The 22,845-nt window shown below is 31.2% G+C and overlaps 1 protein-coding gene across 1 annotated transcript in view; it reads left to right on the top strand.

The window, feature by feature from the left end:
• Nucleotides 1–22,845, top strand: part of LOC129807299 (uncharacterized) — a 102,165-nt gene that overhangs the window by 10,133 nt on the left and 69,187 nt on the right. The window contains exon 2 of the mRNA XM_055856474.1: nt 21,165–22,071. Within this exon, the coding sequence (XP_055712449.1) occupies nt 21,800–22,071 (272 nt within the window). The 5' untranslated portion in view covers nt 21,165–21,799. The remainder of the gene's footprint in view (nt 1–21,164; nt 22,072–22,845) is intronic.

The following is a 22,845-nucleotide window of genomic DNA, read 5'->3' as shown; positions in this document are numbered from 1 at the left end:
CTCTCCCATTCTTCAATATTTTTTTCTATTTTTTTTTATTTTTTGTTTAAGTTATGTAAAGCACACCTTCCTAGTCCCATAAATCCTCGCAATGTCTAACACTGAGCTAAAAATGCGAATAGAATCTTTTCTTGTTCCATACGATTAAATATTACAATGCAAAACGGTTTTCTTTGCTTGTTATTATTTCTTTTTTTTTTTTGTTTAGGTTGTTCTTGATACTTTTTTGTGATTTCTTGAAGAATTTCCTTGCAGTTATAGTTTATATAGAACATGATGTATAATATTCAGGTTGATGTTGGACAAAACATTTCACCGTTCAGCATGGAGATGTGAAATCTTTAGAGATAACACTAACGAGATGATTATGTGCAAAAATCCGTATTGACGTCTCTATCTCGCCCTTGAAATTCTTTGTGAGAATTTTCACATTTTAATTGACACGTCGGTATGAAGTTCATTTTGGCATTGTTTATAAAACTCTATATAATGTGTGATTTCTGTCACTCGGTGATAAGAAAACTTTTCATCATTATCTCGGCAAAATTCTCAAATCAACTTTCTCTAAAATCATTGACGCTTGAAATAAACTATCTCTCAATTATCTCTCACTGAATTTTTGCTTGAAATTGCGACAAATGACTAAATTATGGGAACATTAGTGAATTCCACAAGAATTTGCCATCATCATCTGACTCTCTAGTCGTTAAATTAATTTTACGTTAGCATAGATATTTTCCAAAAAGCGCCATATTTTCGTCCTAAATTTGCATTTGAAATGGATGTTTCATTTAGTCCGCTGAACCCATTGATCAACTGAGTCATATTTCTCCTACATCTTATTCATATTAGAATTGCACAATATTATCCAGAAAGTGTGTGAGTTTCCTCAGACAATTAAATTTATTGTTTTGCAACTCAATGGACGATTAAGAAGTAAAATTCAAAGCACACACGAAGCTCAGAATGAAGTCAATAAGAAGTTAGAAAGTACTCTAAAGTGTTTATGTTGCGAATGACAATGATCAATGAATTATGATGATCGATTGTGCAATAATCTATTATAAATAGAATTTATTTTAAGACTGTAGGGTGTATCATGATGCCTTGTTTTTGTTGAAATGTTCTTAATCCAATTTTTTTAAGTACTATAAATTTTTATAGCTCTTCTTAAAATCATTTATGAAGCAATTCAATAGCTCCATAAACACCTATGATGACGAGAAATAAAATTAAATATTGTTTTTGAAATGGCGATATTCTACAGAAAGGTATTGAATGCGTTAAGCGTCCTATAAATCCTAAAATGTTCTATAATTTTTTCGCTTTATGGAGCCAATATAAAAAACAAATAGCTGTTAAGTATATTTTTCCTTTTTGCCAAAAATATTTTATTCAATAAAGCCAATTATGACGTATTGATATTATCAAGGAATATTTTATAGGATAATTGTTTACCATAAAATTTTATAGCATATTGATAGTTTTTAAATTTTTTCAATAACACTTCTGAATATTGTCATAGTAAGTTGGTAACATTATGACAAACTTTGTAATGTGCAATATTTGTAGTGTAATAATTTTATGCCATAGATTTTTTATAGCAGGTTCATAAAACCATATTTTTTAAATTTTAACGGTATTTTTTTTAATTATCCCTAATAAAATCATAAAACTTTAAGGAATATATTATTCATATTTTTCATTGTATAAAGAACATTTTACAAACATTACCTAATTATATATAATTTACTAATATGATGTTTTATGGAAAAATCCAAAAAAATTCACATCGTCCTATAATTTTATAGAAAATTTAAAATATATTTTTGAAATAATATAATGGTGTAAAAAATTGCCTAAAGGGTATCAGAAGCGTTACTGTTTAGATATTCTATTATCTTAGAATTTGCTATAATTTTTCACACGGCATGGATCCAATATAAATGTGACAAATTCCTAACTATCTCTTTGAAAACATTTGTATCCTATAAAAGAGTTGTATCATGTAAAATAAGGATGCTTTCTCTTCATTTTTAGATTTTAATAGTATCTTTGGGTATCATTAATGCAATATTATATGGCAATATTATTATAATAGTGCTATAATTTAAAGTCGCATATTTGTTAATCTTCTAAAGAATGTTTTATGAATCTCACTCAAGTGACTGCATTCAATATATAAATAAATGTCGGAAAAATCACAATGTATTGGCATAATCTTTTATAGAAACTTTTATAAATTTTTGTAGTACTTTCTAAAATCGTAATGCAAACCCTTCAGCAAATACTAATAAAAAGTGTTAAATTTTTTAAGGCGGAAATCGTAGAGAAAATGTAAAGAATAATTAAATGCACCCTCGACAAGTGGCAACTCTTCGTGCATTTCACTCACGAATCCATCATTTAAGACCCCTCATTTCTCCTAGAAAACTCTCCCCTGGGCAAACAGGGAAAATCCTCATGAATTGGGATTCTTTTCTCCCCTACGTAATATTTTGCAGAGAAAATGTGAGGGTGATTTCGTGAGGGTAAAATGCATTCTGCAGATGGAAGATAAAATCTCATTTGTCTTCAGACAATGAACATAATTCCTGGGCTGTAATGCAAAAGATTCCATAGAAATGGCAATATTTCAACATACATTAATCAATAAAATTGGTTAATTTAGCTGCGGAATTTATTTCAACACACGAGCCTCACAATTTTCAACGCTAACATTAAGTGAATTTTATGGGTTTTTGCGATAATTGCACAAAACAATCTGTTTTAGCAAATTATGGAGGCTTTCTTTTAGTGACTAAAAACCAGTAAAATTAGGTATTGGTCATAACTTTATTAATTATGAGATATATTTAGAAGTACACTCAGATAAATGTGATTATTACGAGTAGGAAGTTATAAATTAAATTTTGTTGGAGCTATGGTCAGTATTTTCAAGGGGTAACTCAAAGGGAAACCTACAGAGCACTCGCGAAACTTACCGGGAAACCGGAGAACCTATACATTTTTCAGTAAACTCTCAAGTAGCTCAGGGAACACATATATTTTTCAGGGAACTCACGAGGAACCCATATAATTTTAGAGAACCCGGGGAACTTATACATTTTTTAGAAAACTCATATATTTTTCTCGGAACCCACAGAGTGACAAAAGATTACAAGAATGATCGTTGGTTTGCTTTTTTACCAGGATTATTCTCGTAAAGTTACTCAAGTATGTACTTAAGCAAAACGCGTAATCTGAAAATGTGTAATTTAAATTTTATGTAATAGTAAACTGTGTAACCAACCGCGAATGATTACACAATTGTGTACACTTTCTTACATATTTCGTGTAAAATTACACAGTTTTCAGAAAAGTGTGTACAAATTGCACAATTTTCAGACAAAATGTGTACAAATTACACAAATGTGTATCAGTACACACGATTTTATGTAAAATTTACAATGAAAATCATGGTAAAGTAGCTGAAATTTTTTATTGTGCGGGGAATCCATAATATTTTCAGGGAACCTGGGGAATTCGTGTATTTTTTCAAGGAATTCTGAGAATTCATAAATATTTTCAGGGAACTCATGGGGAACTTAGAGGACCCATATATTTTTTCGGGAAACTGGGAGCTCGAACCACTCTAATTTATTTATGATTAACCCCTTGAGTATTTGTTTAATTAGGATAATTTGTGAAATAGTGACTATAAAATTAGATTTAAAATAGGTTTCTCTATTGTTACCAATTTTAGATAAGTTTTTATAATAATAATAACTATTTCGCTTAATGAAATAGAAATATTTTTTTACTGACGAAATTAAATGGTTTACTAATTTCACCATTCTAATTATTCAATTTAATAAAATTGCGATGTTTTAGTTAAAATAATAGTAACAATTTTTAAATTAGTTATTAGAATTATGAAAAATATATATTTCGTAATTTACAGAAAATTTTTGTAATTAGGAAAATTTCAAACATTTCCCATATTATTTTTTAAATTAAATTAAAGAAAAAATCTAATATTTCTCTAATATGTTTTTTTTTTTAACTTTTATTACTCGAATTATGTATACTGAGGGAAAGGCAAAGTGTGATATTTTAGAAAAAAGAACCTATTAAGAAATATCTCTTAAGCTGTCTATACATTAGGAAAAATATTTGCGTGAAAACGAAAATTAATATATTGATGAAAATATCTAATGAACTTGATATCGACCATTTCTTCCATATTGCACTTCAATAATATTATGGAAAAATAATATTGATGATATTTGTCTCAATGTGTAGGGGTAAACAATATTGAAAGACAATATGGAAGAAAAGTCATCCATATTGAAACGAATATTGAAGAAATTGCTTCCACATTAGACAAATTTTCTTCAATAATCCAAATTTATGTCCATATGTTTTACTAATGTGTAGGCAATTTTCATCAATATTAAATATTGATAGCAAATATTGATGAAATTTTCTCCTAGTGTATAGACAGCTTTATAGAATTTCAGAATTTGAAAAACATTTTTAGAGGGAATCTTAGACCGATGTGGGACCCACAGCTACAGTCCAAGCAACGACTTCAGTCTGAAATCAAAATGTTATAAATTAGATCGTGAAATTTTGGAAACTTTTAAACTATTTGGGAAATTTTATAAAATTTTAAGCAATTAAATATATATTTTTTACCACTCACAGTGAATGTTTTCTTTTTATGAATGTCATAAATGTTCTTTTAATGAAGTCAACAAAAATTTAAATAATTTCCAAAAAAAAACTTGACTTATTCTCGGATAATGGACCGCATCATAACTGATTTCAAGACCAGTTAAACTTTGACCTCCGAAAATTCAAAATGGCGATTTTTTTAGGTCATAGGTATGTTTGGACAAAATGTTTACCTGGAGCACCTCCAAAACCTATCCAAAAATAAAGAAATCGTAGGAGAAGTTTTCGAGAAAAACCAAAAAATGGTTTTGGACGGGATGGAGCGAGGGGTTTGGGGGAAAATAAAAATCATAATAATGTTCCTTGCGTCGACTTATGCGGGGGTCCTCCGAGGATCTTAAGTTCGTATCTCTTACCGCTTCGCCTCTAGTTGAATAACAAGTTTACGGACAGAAAAAAAGAATATTTAAAAAAGATTTGCTCATTTAAGGATATTTAACCGATTGATTATTGATTGCGACCGATGCAATCGGATTGGGAATTTCAAGACCTTTCCAAAAAATCCAAATTTATCCAAATCAGTTGAAAAATAGATCCATAGAAATAGAAAAATTCAAGATGGTAATTTTTTAGGTCATAGGTATGTTTGGACGAAATGTTGGCCCGGACCACCTCTAAAACATATCCAAAAATAAAAGAAATCCTCGGAGCCGTTTCCGAGAGAAACCAAAAAACATGGTTTTAGAGGGGTTGGAGGTATTGGAAAAAAGACGTCTACAGATATCATTTTTTTATTGGGGTTATCGAAAACCGGAAGTTGATATCTTTTACCGTTCAAACTCTAAGATGGTGAAAAGTTGAAAAAAAGTCGATTATATAACTGCTCTCTTTTAGTTCGAGCAGTAAAAAATTTCTCAATTTGAACAGTTAAAAATAAATCTTGAATTTTTGGAAACTTTATAATTCTTTGAAAAATATTAAATTTTTATACAAATGAATTTTCATTTCTCAACAGTTGAAGTTTTTTCTAACAATTCAAACAATTGATATTGTTTTTAAAATAAATCAAATTTTAATAATTTCTTGTAAATAAAAATTTCTTTTACTTAAAACAAATTAAGAAAACAGTATATTCCAAAAAATATAACTGGAAAAGATCAAATGAGCAGGAATTTATTCGTATGAATTTAAAAAAAAAAATCTCTCAGATAAGAGTGTTATAAATTATGTTTTGAAATTTCGGAAACTTTGAAATGCTTTAAGAAATATTACGAAATTTTCTGTAAATATTCTTTTACCATTCAAAAAAACAAAAATACAAAAGTCAGAAAAGTAATTTTTTCAGGATATTATAGAATGCCAGTGTAGGGACGGCTTTCAGGCTTCGCACGCATTCTGGCCATTCTGGCTTTGAACACTTCAAATTTTTCCTACATTTTCCTTTAATGCAACTAGCCTAGAATATGGGAAAACTATGAAGCGTTCGATTCGAATACTGGGTGTGTGCGAAGCCTGAAAACCTTCCTCTAAGCTTCATTTGGCTAAAGTTTAGAATACTTTCATACATGCACTTTATTTCTAAGCTCTCTCCCTCTCTAGAAAGTGATTGAACAAAACGATTTTATAAGTCTAAATATTTAATATCATCTGGATAATGCTTTAATCTTTCTATTAAAAAGAAAATCCCACTACCCCCAATGGTTTTCCTTTCATGGAAAAACATTTTGCAAATGGTATCTTTTAGAAAAGAAAACCGTCATTAAACACTTGAAACATTTAAACAAATAATTGCTCTCAATATTTCTCTATTTGCTCCCATTCATACTAATAAACTGTTTACTTTGTGGTATCTAAGTGCAATTAATGTCTGTTGCATTACCATTCTTCCACTTTTACCATTATAAAGAAAATTTTTTTTTATTCTTCTTCTTTATCAAAAAAAAAATGTGGGAAAAATGAGATCTTGGTGAAGGAAGTCGAGTTGCAAGTGGCAAAGAATTTAATGAGAAATGCGATAATCTCTAGAAAGAGCATCTAATATCGCGGTGGAATTTGAGCAATTAAGTGATGTAGAATTTTTCAATTGAGCAAATAAGTTCTCTATAGCACTAATTAAGAGGCTGCAAATGGAAGAAAGAAAAGTGTGATAAAACAATTCTCAAGTGAATTTCATCACTTGAGACGCTCTTGAGAGAATTTTGAGCTTCTGGAGTGTAAAAAAATTATTTTGGATAATTGATTTCATCCCTTTCGGCATTCCTTGAAGTAGAAATTTTGATGAAAGATGAAGAACATTTTGAGCAGTCGTCTTGGAATTTCCGAGTGGATATTATCAAATTGGAAAACATTCTGAAGACTGTCTCTTGAACATCATTCAAATTCAATTTGAGAAAATATCTCACTTAAATTTAATTCTCTCTATCACCACCTACAACTTCTTGTTATTTTCCTCTTCGTGCGGAGATTTTTTTCTAACGATAAAACCCCATAGTGTTAAATTGGTTTGTTTTCTGAACTGCACCATCATCTTCACACTCACCGTTTGTGATCGTCGACAAAATTCCTCTTTCATCCTCATTTGAAAGTGTTTTTGGACGATTTTACCAACCCACAAGAGTCCCAAATGCGAAGGCACAATTATATTTTTAGAAAGAGAGAGAAAGACAGCCACATGAACCAAGATAAATTGTGTATTAAAAAGCAAAATGAAACTGTTCCGGATTATGACATGAGTTGAAAATTCACAAAATTGTATTCCCTCCCTCGAATAGTCGAGAACATCTCTTTGATGAATGTCTTCATGTGACACAATCTAAAATTAAATTTTATTATATTTTAAAGTGATGCTCGAAAAAATGTCAACTTTTTCCCATAACAACTCAATCCTAATGTGGTTAATTTTATGCTCCAATTCACTATCGCATTCCGAAATGTAGTAAATGATGGTTTCTCCGAAAAAAAATCCAACCTATAGAACACTTTTCACCCATTTTTCTATTGCACACCTCTTTCACTAAAAATTTTCAATGGATTGTTCAAATGATGCAGGAAAAAAGTTGATGTATAGAACAGTTAGAGCAATTTGTCATTCATCAATTTGGTGTTGGAACCATTTTTTTAGGCTTCATAAAACACTCATTCAGCACATCGTTCGCCACTCTCTTGAATTTTGACAAGTGTTAGAGGGCCTTTTAGTCCGGAAATTAGCTCAATAAGAATTCACCAAATCTTGTCGGAAATTATTAGTTCATTAGCAAATTGTAGAGTTAATCGGCCGGCTATTAGAAATAAATCTAGTTGAAAGATTAAGAACATTTTGGGAAGGGAAAAATCGCGATGAATTAAGCAATATAAAATGAAACTTAAAAATAAATTAGAAAGTAAAGAAATAAACATTAGTAATTAGTTCTTAATGATCGTCTTTAACACACACAACCAGTGAGTGAATTTGGCCGTCATTTCGTGGCAAGGGGGGTATCGATGTTAAGACGTCGATAGATATTAACTGCTACAATTGATTTGTGATATAGGGAGAAGGGGGCACCTTTGAATGTGGGGCAGCTTTGAAATTGGGATTTTTCTCCTATGTTTAATTGGAAGTGAGCCACTTCATAATATAATTAGACTTCTCAATCTGTTTGTTCAGCTAAATTATATCACGATAAGGCTCAGCTTTATTTAAAAATAGGTGAAAAATTCTAATTTTAAAGCTGTCCCACATTCAAAGAGCCCCACTTCCCCCTATCTATGTTGTAGATTAATATACTTTGAATCAAAAATAACTCAGAATTTAATCTTAAAATTTCCAGGGTTACATTCAAACTTGTTCATTTAGGGCGATTTTTTGCCAAATTTTTAAATGAATTAAATTATAATAATACCCAACTTTGTTTAGTAATACGCAAAAAATCATATAGGGTAAGTGCTCATAATTTTGTCCAGTTTCTTATTTTGGACACTTTGAAGATAACATTGGACACTAAAAATAAATTGATTAAAATGATGGATTTTTATTCCAATATTTGATGAAAAATGAATTCTATCTAAATATTTGTTCTTTTTGGAAGATTTTGACACTAAATACGTTAAAATTTGAATATGATTTGAGTTGAAATTGCTTTGTTGAAAATTCAGTGTGAGCAATTGCTTACGAGAAATATGACAGAACTTCGTGGCTTACTTCAGTCTTATTTAGTTTTGGTGAAGTACTAACAAAGTTTGTTCGCTGTTTTTGAGTGCTATTATTGAATATTCATTGAATATTGTGTTGATTCACGTTACTGATGATTTGTACATTTGACCTGAAGTGAGATTTGCCTTGTGAATTATATTTTTCGTGTGAAAAATGGGAAATTTTTTAAGACATTCACCAGTGAGGTGATGATTCTTATTTTGGACAGGTGTTTTTCTCACGAAATTTCGTGAAGTTTTAGCTTTTGTGATGACTAGGTTGGACAAATGCCTGGAGAAACAAAGGAGCATCATCTCTACGAAAGAGATGTAGCGAGAAATGCCTTGAAAGGCTCCCGGAAAGGTCAGGGAATGAGCGAATCCGCACGTACTTGGAGCACCGAAGTCAACTCACTTTAATGAATGATATGGAAAGTTTCCGGGCTTCTTGTGACATTCTACGTTTCCCTTACATGAACAGGAAGAGGACTTGGCAAGATTGGTTCATCAAATTAAGAACAATGGGCATCCTATTGAGGCGGATTATCTGTCCAAATTTACAGACAAGTTGTAAAAATTAATAACCAAGTTGTCCAAAATAAGAGCCAAGGTCACCTCTACATATCAATTCATTTTTAAACGTATTAAAACTAATTTTAGTAAAAATGAGATGATAAATAGCTTGCCAAGTTTCTAAACAATCCTTCTGAAAAGAGAGTAACAAAAAAAGTCAATTAGTATTGAAAATATCGCACTTCAAACTTGGAACTTCGATGCTTATATGCAGACTGTCCAAAATTATAAGCACTTCCCCTAAGGGAGAGCAGGGAAGTTGGGACAGTGGTAGTGTAGGACAAGGTGATTTTTGGTCGATTATCAAAGTAAATGCGAATTAAACCACTACACAATCGTAAGGGGCACTTAGTTGTAGCATGACTAAAAGAATAGATATCCTGAGTTTCATCTTTTAAATTCTCTAAACCATTCTCTAAAAATTGATCAAATAAGTATGTTTTCGATGTCTCAGTTTTTCTCTTTTTATTTAGTAGTAACTATAAATAATCAAGATTTTCCTTTTCAACAATTTGCAAAGTTTCTCTGGGTTTAATTTGCGAATATCTCGCGTCACTACAATACTTGGCCATAAAAAATTATAAAACAATTTCTCGGATCTATGAAATAATGCCTCAAAGTCGAAACACGAAAATGTGTCTCAAACATCTTCTGTGTTCCCTATCAGCATAACCTCCAAAGCTCGAAATAGTTTCACTTCCCCATATCAAGAACTATCCAATTGAAAAACTGTAACTTTTTGTTCAGGAATTATTTTTTTATTGTTATTTTGTATAATAATCGTCTAAATTATGAAATTCTTATAAGTTTCATACAAACTTTCAAATTTTCGAAACTTAATCTACGGAAAATTCTCCAAAATTTTACAATAGGGCAAGGTGGGGTAATTTGGAGTCATGTTTATTCTGGAATTTTGAGATTTTTTAACTGTTTCAGATGGTTAAAGAGAAAAAGAAAACCACGAAGAAGTACAAGAATTTACATTCGAGAGTACTTCCTCGTTTTCATTTTTCCTTTTGCCATCTGAAACAGTAAGAAAGTCACAAAATTCCAGAATATACATGATTCCAAATTACCCCATCTTACCCTACGCCTTGCAATGAGCATAAAAAAATTGTAGATATTTTTATGTTACGATTAATTTCTTGGCAATTATGAAATTTCTCTACGACTTATTGGACTTATTGAGAAACAAATATATTAATGAGTAAACAAATTTATTAGAACAGTAGATCATAAATAGATGAAGGCTTTTAGGATTTGCACACACTTTGGCTTTGAATAATTTATATTTTATAAATATTCCTTGTATGAATCTGATCTTATTAGTCTGAATCTGATCTTATTATATATTTTAAAAGCCAGTCTTATAGGCCAGACATTTTCTGAAAAATTCGGTCAGATTCTTTAAAGAAACATGGAAAAAATATAATATGTTCGAAGCCAGAGTGTGTGCGAATCAATTTGTGTGCGAATTTAAATATATTAGATTTTCATTTAAAAAGGAGACAATGTTAAAAACTTCAATTAAATAGTTCCAACAACTTATTTTCTTAATTACCGAAAATTTTCAAAAACTAACCCTAAAGAAATTTCTAATGAGCTTTGAATAAATTAAAAACTCACCAGGTTGATGACATGGCAGTTGTCATTTTGACAGATCTCACTGAAATTTTTAAAACAAAACTTTGCATGAATATGTTACAATTGCAATTAAAGGTATTTTTAACTAATAGAAACTTCTAGGTGTAGTAATTTATGGAAATATGGGAGAGCCAGTATGATTGAGCCATTTTTTTCCGTTTTAGCTTTAAGGCATTATTCCCAAAACCACCCGTGTCTTAAACATGCAGACTCTCCCCTAATAATTTTTAGTGTTTTCAAAATTTTATCATTAATCTACGCTCAGTTCAACTCTGCCCAGATCAAAAAGTGCTAAGGTTAATGCGTTAAATTAATCGATTTTCCTCATTTTCTCTCCTCTTTATCTTTCAAAGAACAATTTTTCCCGCTCACATGAATCTTAAACGGTTACTCTTACGCACTTTTATGGCATAATCAAAAAGAAAGGCTCGCAACTTTAATTTACGATAAAAACGATCTTCACGTGGCATCTTTCTCTCTCTGAAACCACGGCATCTTTTAATTGAAACATTCCTAACAGAAGTCTTTCATATAGTCAGTCTTCTCCTGTTGAGATTTATATCTTAAGAATTATGCAGAAATACGCACTTGCATCTTCGTGCAAAATAACTTCCTTCCTTCTTCAATTAAGTTCTCAAGATGAGGCTCTGAGGCAAGTTCTAGGGGGGCTTTTATTACTAGACTTTTTTTTTAAATAATCATTTGGTTAGGAATATGTAATTATTCTCCGACGAAATCATATGTAATTTTCAACAATTGTTTGGACTCGCTTGAACTTTCTGTAATTTTCTAAATCATCGGAATGACCGAAAAAAAAACCATCTTCTCGTGATTCACAAAATCCGGGTTTTGATATAATCGAAACATTTAATTTAAAGGCAATAAAGTTGGGAAATTCACTTAAAATGTGGGTAAGAAGTACGGAAAGTTAACTATAAAAATTTGCCTAAAAAGCTTCTGCATTAAAAGTCCATTAGACACTTTGGAAGAGATTTTCTAGCTCACGTGTGTCATTTAGATTTTCACGTGCCTCGATACAAGAAGTGCTGTAATTACTGAAGAGGAAGCCCTCTCAAGTTATTGCACAAAGAGAGCATTTGATGAGATTTTACCAAAAAGGGCGTGAGTTTGGATTTTCTGTTGTGGAAATAATTTGAATTTAATATAGTAACATTATGAAGAACTTTCCAAAGAAATTGATATTTTCCTTTGAATTCCTTCTAATTGAATTTGAAACTTTGTCACCAACAGATCTCTATTTGCAATACAAAACCAATAAATAGGAATTAATTCCACATTTGAATGGGAAAGCATAGTGAAACAAATGGAAGAAAAATAACGATGGAATCTCCATTAGAGCGTGCTGAAAACAGTTTGATTTACAACAAGAAATAAACATATTGCAGTCTTTTAATCTTGAGAGAGAAAATAGAAGCAAAAGTAAGAGAATCTCCCCCCCCCCATCTTTCAATTTATTTTTCCAACAATTCATTCAACATTTTAATTTACCAGACATCATACCTCTTTTGCACACAATGGTCAAAGAAAAGAAAATGCTTCTTTTTTTAAATTAAATTGATCACGTAATGGTGCCAATATCAAGGTGTGAACATAGGTAATTTTAGCAAGCAAAATTTTATTAATAATTACTTTACAATTCAATCACGATCTGGAAAAATTTGTTAATGGCAAATTGAACTTCAAACTCACATGGCAAATTAATTTTCAGCCAATTTATATTAATTTCACGTGCTGAAAGATTTCATTAATAGACACACATTTCCGGGACACAATTTTCTGATCAAAAATTATGACGAAATTTTTTTTGTTCTAAACAAATATTCTGGCTATGATACTAAACATTGAAGAAAATTTCAAACAAACCCTCTTGACGCAAATTAATTGCAAAATTCCATTTAAACATTTTACCATTATAAATAGATCATTTGCGAATTATTCTCCAATCACTGAATAATGCTATTTTCAACCTCTGCTGACTTGGTGACACATGAAACTCACGGAAAGTCGTGACTCGAGTGCAATTCACGATTTTAGCGCCCAAGAATTGCCTTTTACACTTCATCTCAGATGGTCTTCTTGCAATCATTGCAAATTTTGCACTCAGAAAAATTGATAATGCTTGAAAAGTACAATTTATTTACTAATCGAACTCTTCTCAGAGAGCATAAGGACTTACCATAAAGCATTATATGTATTTTATTAATAATAATAATAATGCTGGCACAGCATTGCATGAAGGAACAAGGCCTTCCCGCAAGGGGATTTCTAGACATGCATTATTATTTTTTCTTATAGGGGATGAGATTGTCAGTCCCATGCCCGTAGAATAAAGTGCAGTGAAGCTCACTGGATGCAATCCGAACACCTTTAACGCCAGAAAAATTCCTCTTGACCTAAAAGAGACTCGAACCCGGGACATTTGCATCATAGAGCGAGTGCTCTACCACTTGACCCATTGAGTCCAATTGTATTTTATTACACTGTTCAAATCAACAGTTAATGGCTCCGGCACACCTTTTAGATCAGGAAAATTTTATGAAATCAAAATTCGTATCCCTTTCTTTCTCACACGCTTTGCATATGCCTAACTCATTCTTTCGCACTCCAAATTTGATTGAGCTGAATTGAATTTATTGTGATGTTTAAAAGAAGAAGAAGAGTGCGAAAGAATGAGATAGCCATATACAAAACGTATGAGAAGAAAAAGGATTCGATTTTCGACTTTACAAAATTTTCCTAATCTAAAAGGTGTACCGGAGCCAGGAACACCTAATTGTGGTCAGAGGAAAACCAAATTTGATCAGTACTTAATTTAGAATTTTAAATGCAGTGAAAAGAAAATAGAGTAGTTCTAATGTTACCTATATTTTTCACTGACTAAATTAGTTTTTAAAATAAGAAGGAAAAGAAGTGATTAGTAGAAATAAAATTTGGCCAACACATTAAATTTAGTGAGTGCAAAAATTGAATTTGGTTAGTAATGACTCTGACACAACTTTTTAGATCAGGAAAATATCGTGAAATTAAGATTCGTCTCCTTTTCTTTCTTTAAAGCTTTGCATATGTCTATCCTACTCTTTCGTACTCTTCTTCTTCTTTTGAACATCAAAGTTCAGTGCAATTTTTAAACCGAAATAGAGGGATGAAATTATGCAAGTCTTTTCAGAAGGAAAGAGGGACACGAATTTTGATTTCACGAATTTTCACCGATATAAAAGGTATGCCAAAGACATAAAAAATAAATTCAGTCTGTTAACAAAAGTTAAAATAAATAAAAATTGAATTTGGTCAACAAAAATATTACATTTGGTCAATATTAAATTAAATTGGCCAGTGAACAATTAAAATTGGTTAGTAAAAAAATCATAGTTAGTAAAATATAGAAATCATTCAATACATTTCTAAATTCGGTCAGAAAACAAATTGACGGAAAAAAATAAAATTATAGCCCGGCACACATTTTAGATCGGGAAAATTTCACGTAATTAAAATTAACATCCCTGTGCATTTCAACCGTTTTCAATTTATGACTGACCAATTTTGATTTTTTGGTTTTTAATTTTATTTTCTGCAATTTTACTGCTCGAACTCAAAGAGAAAGCAGTTATATAATTCACTTTTTATTCGACTTGTGACACGGCTAGAGGCCAAACGGTAAAATATATCGACTTCCGGTCTTCGACGACCCCCCCCCCCCCGCCCCATAACTCAAAATTATCTAGTACAGTCTTCTTTCATTACCCTCCACCCCACCCCCATCCTTCCCCTCCAAAACTAAGTTTTTTGGTTAATTTCGAAAACGGTTCCTACGATTTCTTTCATTTTCGAATATATTGAGAGGTAGTCAAGGTGAATATTTCGTCCTTGGACAGCTATGTTCGAAAATCTTTTGCATATAGAATTTTCGAACATCAAAGTTCAACCACTTTGGATGACCTATGTTTCACCCAATTTGCTTAAATTTGGATTGTTTTTTGAAATATCTTGAAATTTCTAACGTAACTAAATCAGACTTAATCGGACATGAGTCTGTATAATACCCGTAAATGATTTCCTTTCTCGGATCTCAATAAGTAATTTCTCATTTCGGAAAGGTTTTTTTTTTTTAATTTGGCAATCAATTTAATCGTCAGTAAAGCAGAAAAGATAATACACGGATAGCTCTTTCTCGTAAGTTCGAGCATACTGCAATGTTGGGCCACTTTGCCATCTCTTTCTCTATGATTATTTATTTATTTATTCTTTTTTGTATGTGTTAAGAATATATGATGCTTGTATATGACAATGAGGCCGAAAACGTTGCTCCAAATTACTTTGTCTTTTGTTTTAAATGATGAAGGAAAGTCGTTGACATTATTCTTAACAGAGTGCCACTCTACTTACCCAGAACAGTGACAAATAAGTCAAAAAAAATTCCAAAGAATATAGTAAGGGGTAACCGGATCGTTTTCCGAAGAGTGCTACTTAAACGCTTGTTTTTGGACTGATGAAATTCCTTTTTAATTCTTCTAAATCCATAGAATTATTCACTGTTTCATTCAGAAACATAATATAAAAAAATATCAAAAATAACAAAGAAAATTTATAAAATAATAATATTGAAATAAGTCAGCATGCTCTAACTGGGTCGCCTTTCCGCTAATTCACTTTTAATTAAACCTTTGGATTTAAAATACTTTTTCACAAGGAAAAAACAATAAATGTTTTCAATCAACCAGCTGTCATTAGCGAAAATATCACTGCTAGAGAATTTTTAGTGCAGAACCCAGCTGTCACAAGATTGAAATGAGTCGATTACACTCACTTATTTAATGGATAAAAATATTATTTTTGCTTTTTCTCAAAATTGAATAGTTATATTATGTTACTGTAGTGACTATATTACGGAAATAAAAATAAAAATATTAATTTAAGTGAATTAGTCATAAACGATCCAGATAGAGAAGCGCCCGGATTAGCACACTTGACTGTATAGAACAATTTAGTGAACAATTCTGCAGCATACATTTTTTTTAATGCTGCAAAATTATATAAAGAACTTAATTCGTTTTTTAATTGACAGTTCATATTTAGTCATAACTAAGCTTGGGATCGTACAAAGCATGAGCAATTTCCCCTGTACACATAGGGTCTTCAGTAGTGTGTTTTATTAGGACCTTGACAGACTTGAGTATTAGCCGAGAGATGGCTTAGCATAATAATATTTGAAATAATGGTTAAAATTAATTTAGATCATTTTCCACTAAGTTGTCTCTCGGCTTAAATCGTAAGTGTGTCTAGGGTATTAATCAAATTACAGTTTATTCTCGATTTTAAAATTTTCAGTGCTACAACTGAACCCTAAACCAGCAGTAAAACTTAACACCTGTTTGTCTGAGTGCAGTAATTTTGCACATCTTCAACATTTGCGGAACCATGTGATTTCTCGCATCCTCCCACCCACAGCTAAATTCCATTTTCTAAACCACACAGTGCCATATATGCAAATTTCACCCTGATTTTTTGCATTAAATCCGTCAACTATATTTCGTGGTCTGACAACTTGATTAAGAACATTTAAATGCAATTTGTATGCCAAGCCGGCCGGTGGAAATCGTAAAACAGAGAGGAAAAGTTCACGTACCCGCCTTGAACAAAAAAAAGCCACGGTCTCATTAATCACCTGATTACCCGAAGGTGTGACGGTGGTTGAAGGAAGTTTGGACTGTTCTATGACCCACATTTCTGTGGGTGGCCCAAAATGGTAATATTTCCGCCCCATAGAGCCTCACCATCGGAAAAATTGGGCAGTTCTCGAGGCCAAAAAATGCTAAACACGAACGAAATTCATCGATTTGTGACTCGTCTTTTCTTTTTTATTTCGTCTGAACTTTCAACATGAAAAATCCATAATAAGTGGATGAAAATATTGCCATAATTAACCCCATGACCCATTTATGACACCCACACGGATTGTTGGGACAAATTTTTCCGTTTATTGTCATTATTCAATTGAAAGTTGGAGGAAAGAAAAAAAAACATGCTCTCTATGACAAAATTGCCATTGCAGATCATCAATTAATCTATCATTCCGATCTCTCAATTGACTGACTCAATTGAGAAGTAATTTCAACATCGGTAAGGATGACTTTTACATGCAAATTGAACATCAGAACAAGCAATAAATTTTATTGATTGTTCCATTCCCCAATAAAAAGGATCAATTTGGTTAACAATGACACATATCAACAGAGTTTTTTTGGGGAGATATTTTGACATTTAATTAACATTCCTTTTCCGCTGGTTTTTTTTTGGGATAGAAAACGCAATCTCCGAGTGGAAAGCGCCGAAAGAAGGGCGCTGGCACGAAAACGTAATAAATTGTGGCCTTGCACCCTATTTTCTACCTACACCGCCAAAACGCATGTTAAGCGCGTCTTTTATGCCACCCTCAACATCAAAAGCACGCCATTTCTTGGAAAATCGATTGGATTTCCCGCCACTTCAGATACTAACTTTCATGGTGAATTTTTTTGCGCAAACAGCCGACTGAAGAAGATAAACACAACAAATGATTATTTATCTGAAATCACATAAATAGATTTTCACAAATGGTCTACACGCTTTTGCATTTTGTGGTGATGGCGAAGTGCTTTAGGATCTTTTGGTCAAAAGAAAATTCACAGCACTGAGGGCAATTACTCCAAAATCTAATTATACAACAAAGTAAAGTCCATAAATTCCTTCTAGTTTTTTTTACAATTTTATAACATTTTTTATTCATTTACTTTAAACCGCTTTTCCCTAATCAGGTCACGGGGTTAAAGTACCAAGATTAGACCTGAACGACTATTCTTATTCATAACCACCTCAGTAAACTATTCAGGCTCGAGCTAGGAGTTCCAAGAAAAATCCTGAATTTGATAAGCTATTTCTAGGTATACCATGCCTTGCAGAAAAAAGTATTTGACTTCCTGAATAAATTTCATCAAGAAATAATTTAAATAATAAAATTATAGCATTCTGTAGCACTGTAATTTTAGGCCACTCCCCTTTTAAGACCACTAATTAAAATAATATTGTACTAGATTTAAGAGGTAAAAGGAAAGAAAACTGTTTATTCGAAATAAGAAACAGAGCAATGGTCTTTGAAAGCCATGCCATGTGGAAAGACATGTCCTCTTTGTCATACTAGCCCCGGCCACAGGTCTTATCCTCTATGTGATTTGCCATAATATTATCAGAAGGGAAGAATTTCTGTTAATACGTTTCGTTTAAAGCACAGCCCACTCGAAAGCGCCATACTAGATTTATATTTAAGATTTAAAAGGGGCGGTACCTAAATAATTAACAACAAAGGTATCCACTGCACCCAGAGTCCAATTTCACGAGCATAACCAGATAAGTTTTTTAACTAGTTACTGGATAATGTATTTTATAAAGATAATTTTGCCTTACTGTTACTACGTAAAAGAAAAGAAAGTGAAGAAAGCAATGCGATTCTAGGTCGTCTTACATATACGTACAGAAAACCCCCTGGCAAGTTGCCTGAAATTTGAAGCCACTTTCTCATAGTTCGATTTAAATTTATATGGGAATTTTTTTGCACTCGCCACCGTTGCGCTAAATATCTAAAAGGTGAGTAGTTCTTCCATATTATAAGATACCTTTCCGTATGGAGGGATAAATATACTAAATTTTTGTTTAAATAAATTTTTTCCTCGGAGCACTGTGAGCTGAGTCCGAGATCAATTTATGAATTGGCTTCAAATAGCTCCATATGAAAAGGCCTACTTGCCAGGCGCTTGCGTACAGATTATTGGTATAAAAATAAATGTAGTCTGCAAAAAAGTCAAATCTGATCGGTAATAAAATTTTAAAAGAAGTGAAACTTTTCTATAATTTCTTTTAAAGAGATTTATATTTTATCAGCAACATTCATACATTTTTATGTCTCTGACACATCCTTTATATCAGGAATATTTCATGAATTCGAAATTCACATCTCTTCCTTTCTCAAAGGTATGGTGTCTATCTCACTCTTACTCACTCTTCTTCTTATTTAAAACATGACAAAATATGCAATTTAGTTCAATCGAATTTAAAGTGCAAAGGACCGCGATAGGCATATGCAAAACGTGTGAGAAAGAAAAGGATGTGAATTTTGATTTCATGAAATTTTCCTGATCTAAAAGTTGTGACGGAATAATGTTTTATACAATGTAGAACATTCATTGAAAATATGAAATTATTCACTTACCAAAATTTCATATTTCAATTTAAAATAAAGTACATTGATATTTTACCTCTGACTCTTTCAAATTGAGATTAGATTTGTCTGTTTCTGATAAAAACAAAATGAATATGAAATTGAAAATGATATTGAAATTCTAATTTTCGTTTAACAGAAAGAGACAGCTATATCTAATTTCAGTCTAAAAAAAAATTGAAGTAAAATTTCAATCAATAGAATTTCACTAAATTAGAAAAGTATGGCCAGCGCCACTTCTAAAATCAAATTTAAATTTTAGTCGACTAAATTTAATTTTTTATATTTCCGGCTTACCTTTTAGATCAGGAAAATTTCATAAAATCAAAATTCACATTCTTTTCTTTCTTAAAAGCTTTGCACGTCTATCCTACTCTTTTTCAATCTTTTTATTCTTTTAAACATCTCATCAAAATTAAGTTTAGTTCAGTCCAATTTTGAGACCAAAAGAGTGGAATATAATTAAGCTTATCTTTTGAAGAAGAAAGGACCAAGAATTTTGATTTCATGATATTATACCGAGTTAGAGGTCTACCGAAGGCATTATTCTCTATATATTTAATTTTTAACTATGAATTTGTTTTTGCCAAATAAAAATAAATTAATTTGACGGACTTTAATTGCTATTTTTATAATATAAAGCATATTAAAATTTAGAGAAATTCAATTAGGTTTTATTACGATTTTAAGATTTTAATGAATAAGACCATAAACAAAGAATTTAGTAAATTTTCGGATAATTTAGGCAATTAAAATATTTTGTTGCAAATATTTTTCTAAACTTCATCTTCGTTTGCTGATTCGTGCAAACAATTTATGATCTTTGATTCGACTGGAAGAGAAAATTTTACAAATTTAGAATTTTGATGCATTTAAAAATTAAATTAAAAAATAAATAAAGTTTTCTATCTACAGGAAATTTGAAAATAAGCTTTAAATGTTTTTTTTTTTACTTTTTGGTACCTATTTAACTTTTCTTTAACCTTGTTATTCTTTTATTTTATTTTCTTACTTATTTTGTTATTTTTAATACCTACTTTGTATATTATTTGTCTTATTATTTCATTAAATGTTTTGTTCATTTAAATTTATTTATTTTGTTAAAAAGTTTATTGAATTAATAAATACTAGATTATATTTATATTAAATTGTGAATGTTAATTAAACGATTATTCGGAAAAACGTGAATTTGATGTTATATCGACAGCTCAGAATATAAAACGAATAAGTCACGAATGGTCAACTTTACAGGAGAGCGATTTCAAGCTGAGATTTTACATCTTGAGTAATAGGATTTTTAGGATTCGCAACTCTAATAACTTAGGGAATAATTAACTTTCCGGTATTATATTCAAATTGAAGGTAGAGGGTGTAAAGGGTGTAAAGGAGCACCCGAAAAGCGAAATAAATTTATAAATAAAATTTGAAAATTATCGACTTATTCGACTTTTAATTAAAATTTTAATTTTTAATCGAAAAATTCTAAAAGTTTTGTAAGTTTAAGCAAAATCTCTAATTGTACGTTAAGTTAAATTACATGCTCATATTTTAATTTTTACGCATTTCATGGATCACGCAATGAAAACTTAATTCTTTTTCTCAAATTCGTCGTCTCAATTTATGTTCCAGTCACGCTAAATAAATTTTAAAACACCATTATTTAAATAAACACTAAGAAAAAAGACACTCTTCTGTTTATTTACTCATCCTCTTCAGTTCAGACATCATTCTGTTTCATAATTCCGAAATCTTTCTCTAACATAAAAAAAAACACAAGTATTTTCCCATACTCTTTCACAAACATTTTGCACATACAAAAAATTAATATTTTTCTTCTTCTCTCTTTCAGATGATGATCTAACATGAGGGACAATCAACAGAAAGAATCATTAATTTATTCACACGATATAAAATTGAAAATAGAGCTGTAATTAGTGACTTCGTGAGATAATACACAGAGCTACTTGTTTTTGCATTAAGCTAAAAAATTGCACGTGAAGTGTTGAACAGAAAACAGAATAAACATTGTTGAAAAAACCGTTTATTTGTCCCCCCAAAAAAATAAAAAGAAAACCGTGATATTTTGTACGAAGAAAAGGCAAGAGAAAAATAAACCAAACACGCGCATTACTACCAAATTAGGAAGAAAAATAGTTTAAGTGAGAAAGAGTTTTTCAAAGGATCGTGTATTTGTGATATTTCGGACTGATTCTTTTGGTTCTTTTATTTCAAAATCTTCCTCCCTTATAAAGAAAATTCGCATAATCAGACAGTGGTGATATTTTTGCAAAAAATATAAAGTGTCAAAAGTGCTAAAAAGGAAACAAAAAAAATCGACATAAATTTTTTAATTATAGAAAGATTGCTTTTTGCTTGACACCGAGGAGAGAGAGATAAGATTGCGAGCTGCTGAAATAATCTGTGCATATTAGGAGGAAAACAAGAGTATTTTATAAACGAGGCGCGAAAATAAAAAAGAGAAAAATGCTGTCCTACATGTTGCCAGTTGAGGAGAAATCCCCATCTCCGCGAAATCTAAATTTGAGCCTGAATCTCAATCGCAATGGCGGAACAACTCAACAGATCATCGATGAGACGTCCAAGCTTCTCGCCAGCGAGAGTACTGATCATCGGGACAATAGCGGATTCAATGGGGATCATAGTCTCATCAAAGAGGACTCCTTTGACTCAGATGCATCCTCCAAGAAGATAAAGATGGGCAAGCTAACGACTACGAAAAATGTCCCACTCAAAAGGTCAGTCTTTCTCAAATTTTATAACAGATTTTTGATCTTTATTTAAGGTTTAGCGGGAAGTTTAAAATAAAATTAGTAAGGCCGGCTTCCGACCTAAGGTTTAACCCAGTTCCCGATGATCTCAAAATTCAAATTTTTAATCAATTTTATTGCCTTTTTTTAAAATTTAATGGATCACTTCTTGCCTACGTTGTCCAATCTTAAGTAATAATTTTCCAAGAAATCTTGTTTGATAAGAAATTAGAGAAGTTAAGCCATATGGCTAAGCCTAAGCCTTAGGTCTGAGAACTAAAAGAGATCATTCCAGTTCAGAAAGGTTTCTAAATTTTAATAACAAGCAAAGCCTTAAAATCGTGATTTCCTCAAAATTTTTATCTAATGAGGAATTAGGGAAGCTGAGCCATACGGCTAAACCTTAGGTTTGAAGAACAGACACTCAAGGATGAGACATTATGCTAAAATCGTATTGTGGTTGACTTCATAAAAATAAAAGCTGAACTTTCGATAAAATAGTTAAAAAAAAAGTTTTGAAGAAAAGACTTTGCATTTAACCATGTTTCAAAAGTTTCAGTTACAATACATCAATACAAAAAGATTAACGACTTATCTTTAACGAAACCGATTTCAACGAAACTAGATACATACGGATGAAATTTAGACCATAAAATTATAATATGAAAACTTCTGCAATATTTCAAAATTCCAAGTTAATATTTTTCGAAATTACGAAGTTTTGATAAACTAGACCAGAGGAGTGCAAGAACGGTTTGAAAT

The sequence above is a fragment of the Phlebotomus papatasi genome, chromosome 3 (assembly GCF_024763615.1).
Source record: "Phlebotomus papatasi isolate M1 chromosome 3, Ppap_2.1, whole genome shotgun sequence".
NCBI classification, from domain to species: Eukaryota; Metazoa; Arthropoda; class Insecta; order Diptera; family Psychodidae; genus Phlebotomus; species Phlebotomus papatasi.
Note: the sequence above shows the minus strand (reverse complement) of the source record. Positions and strands in the feature narration are given on the sequence as shown.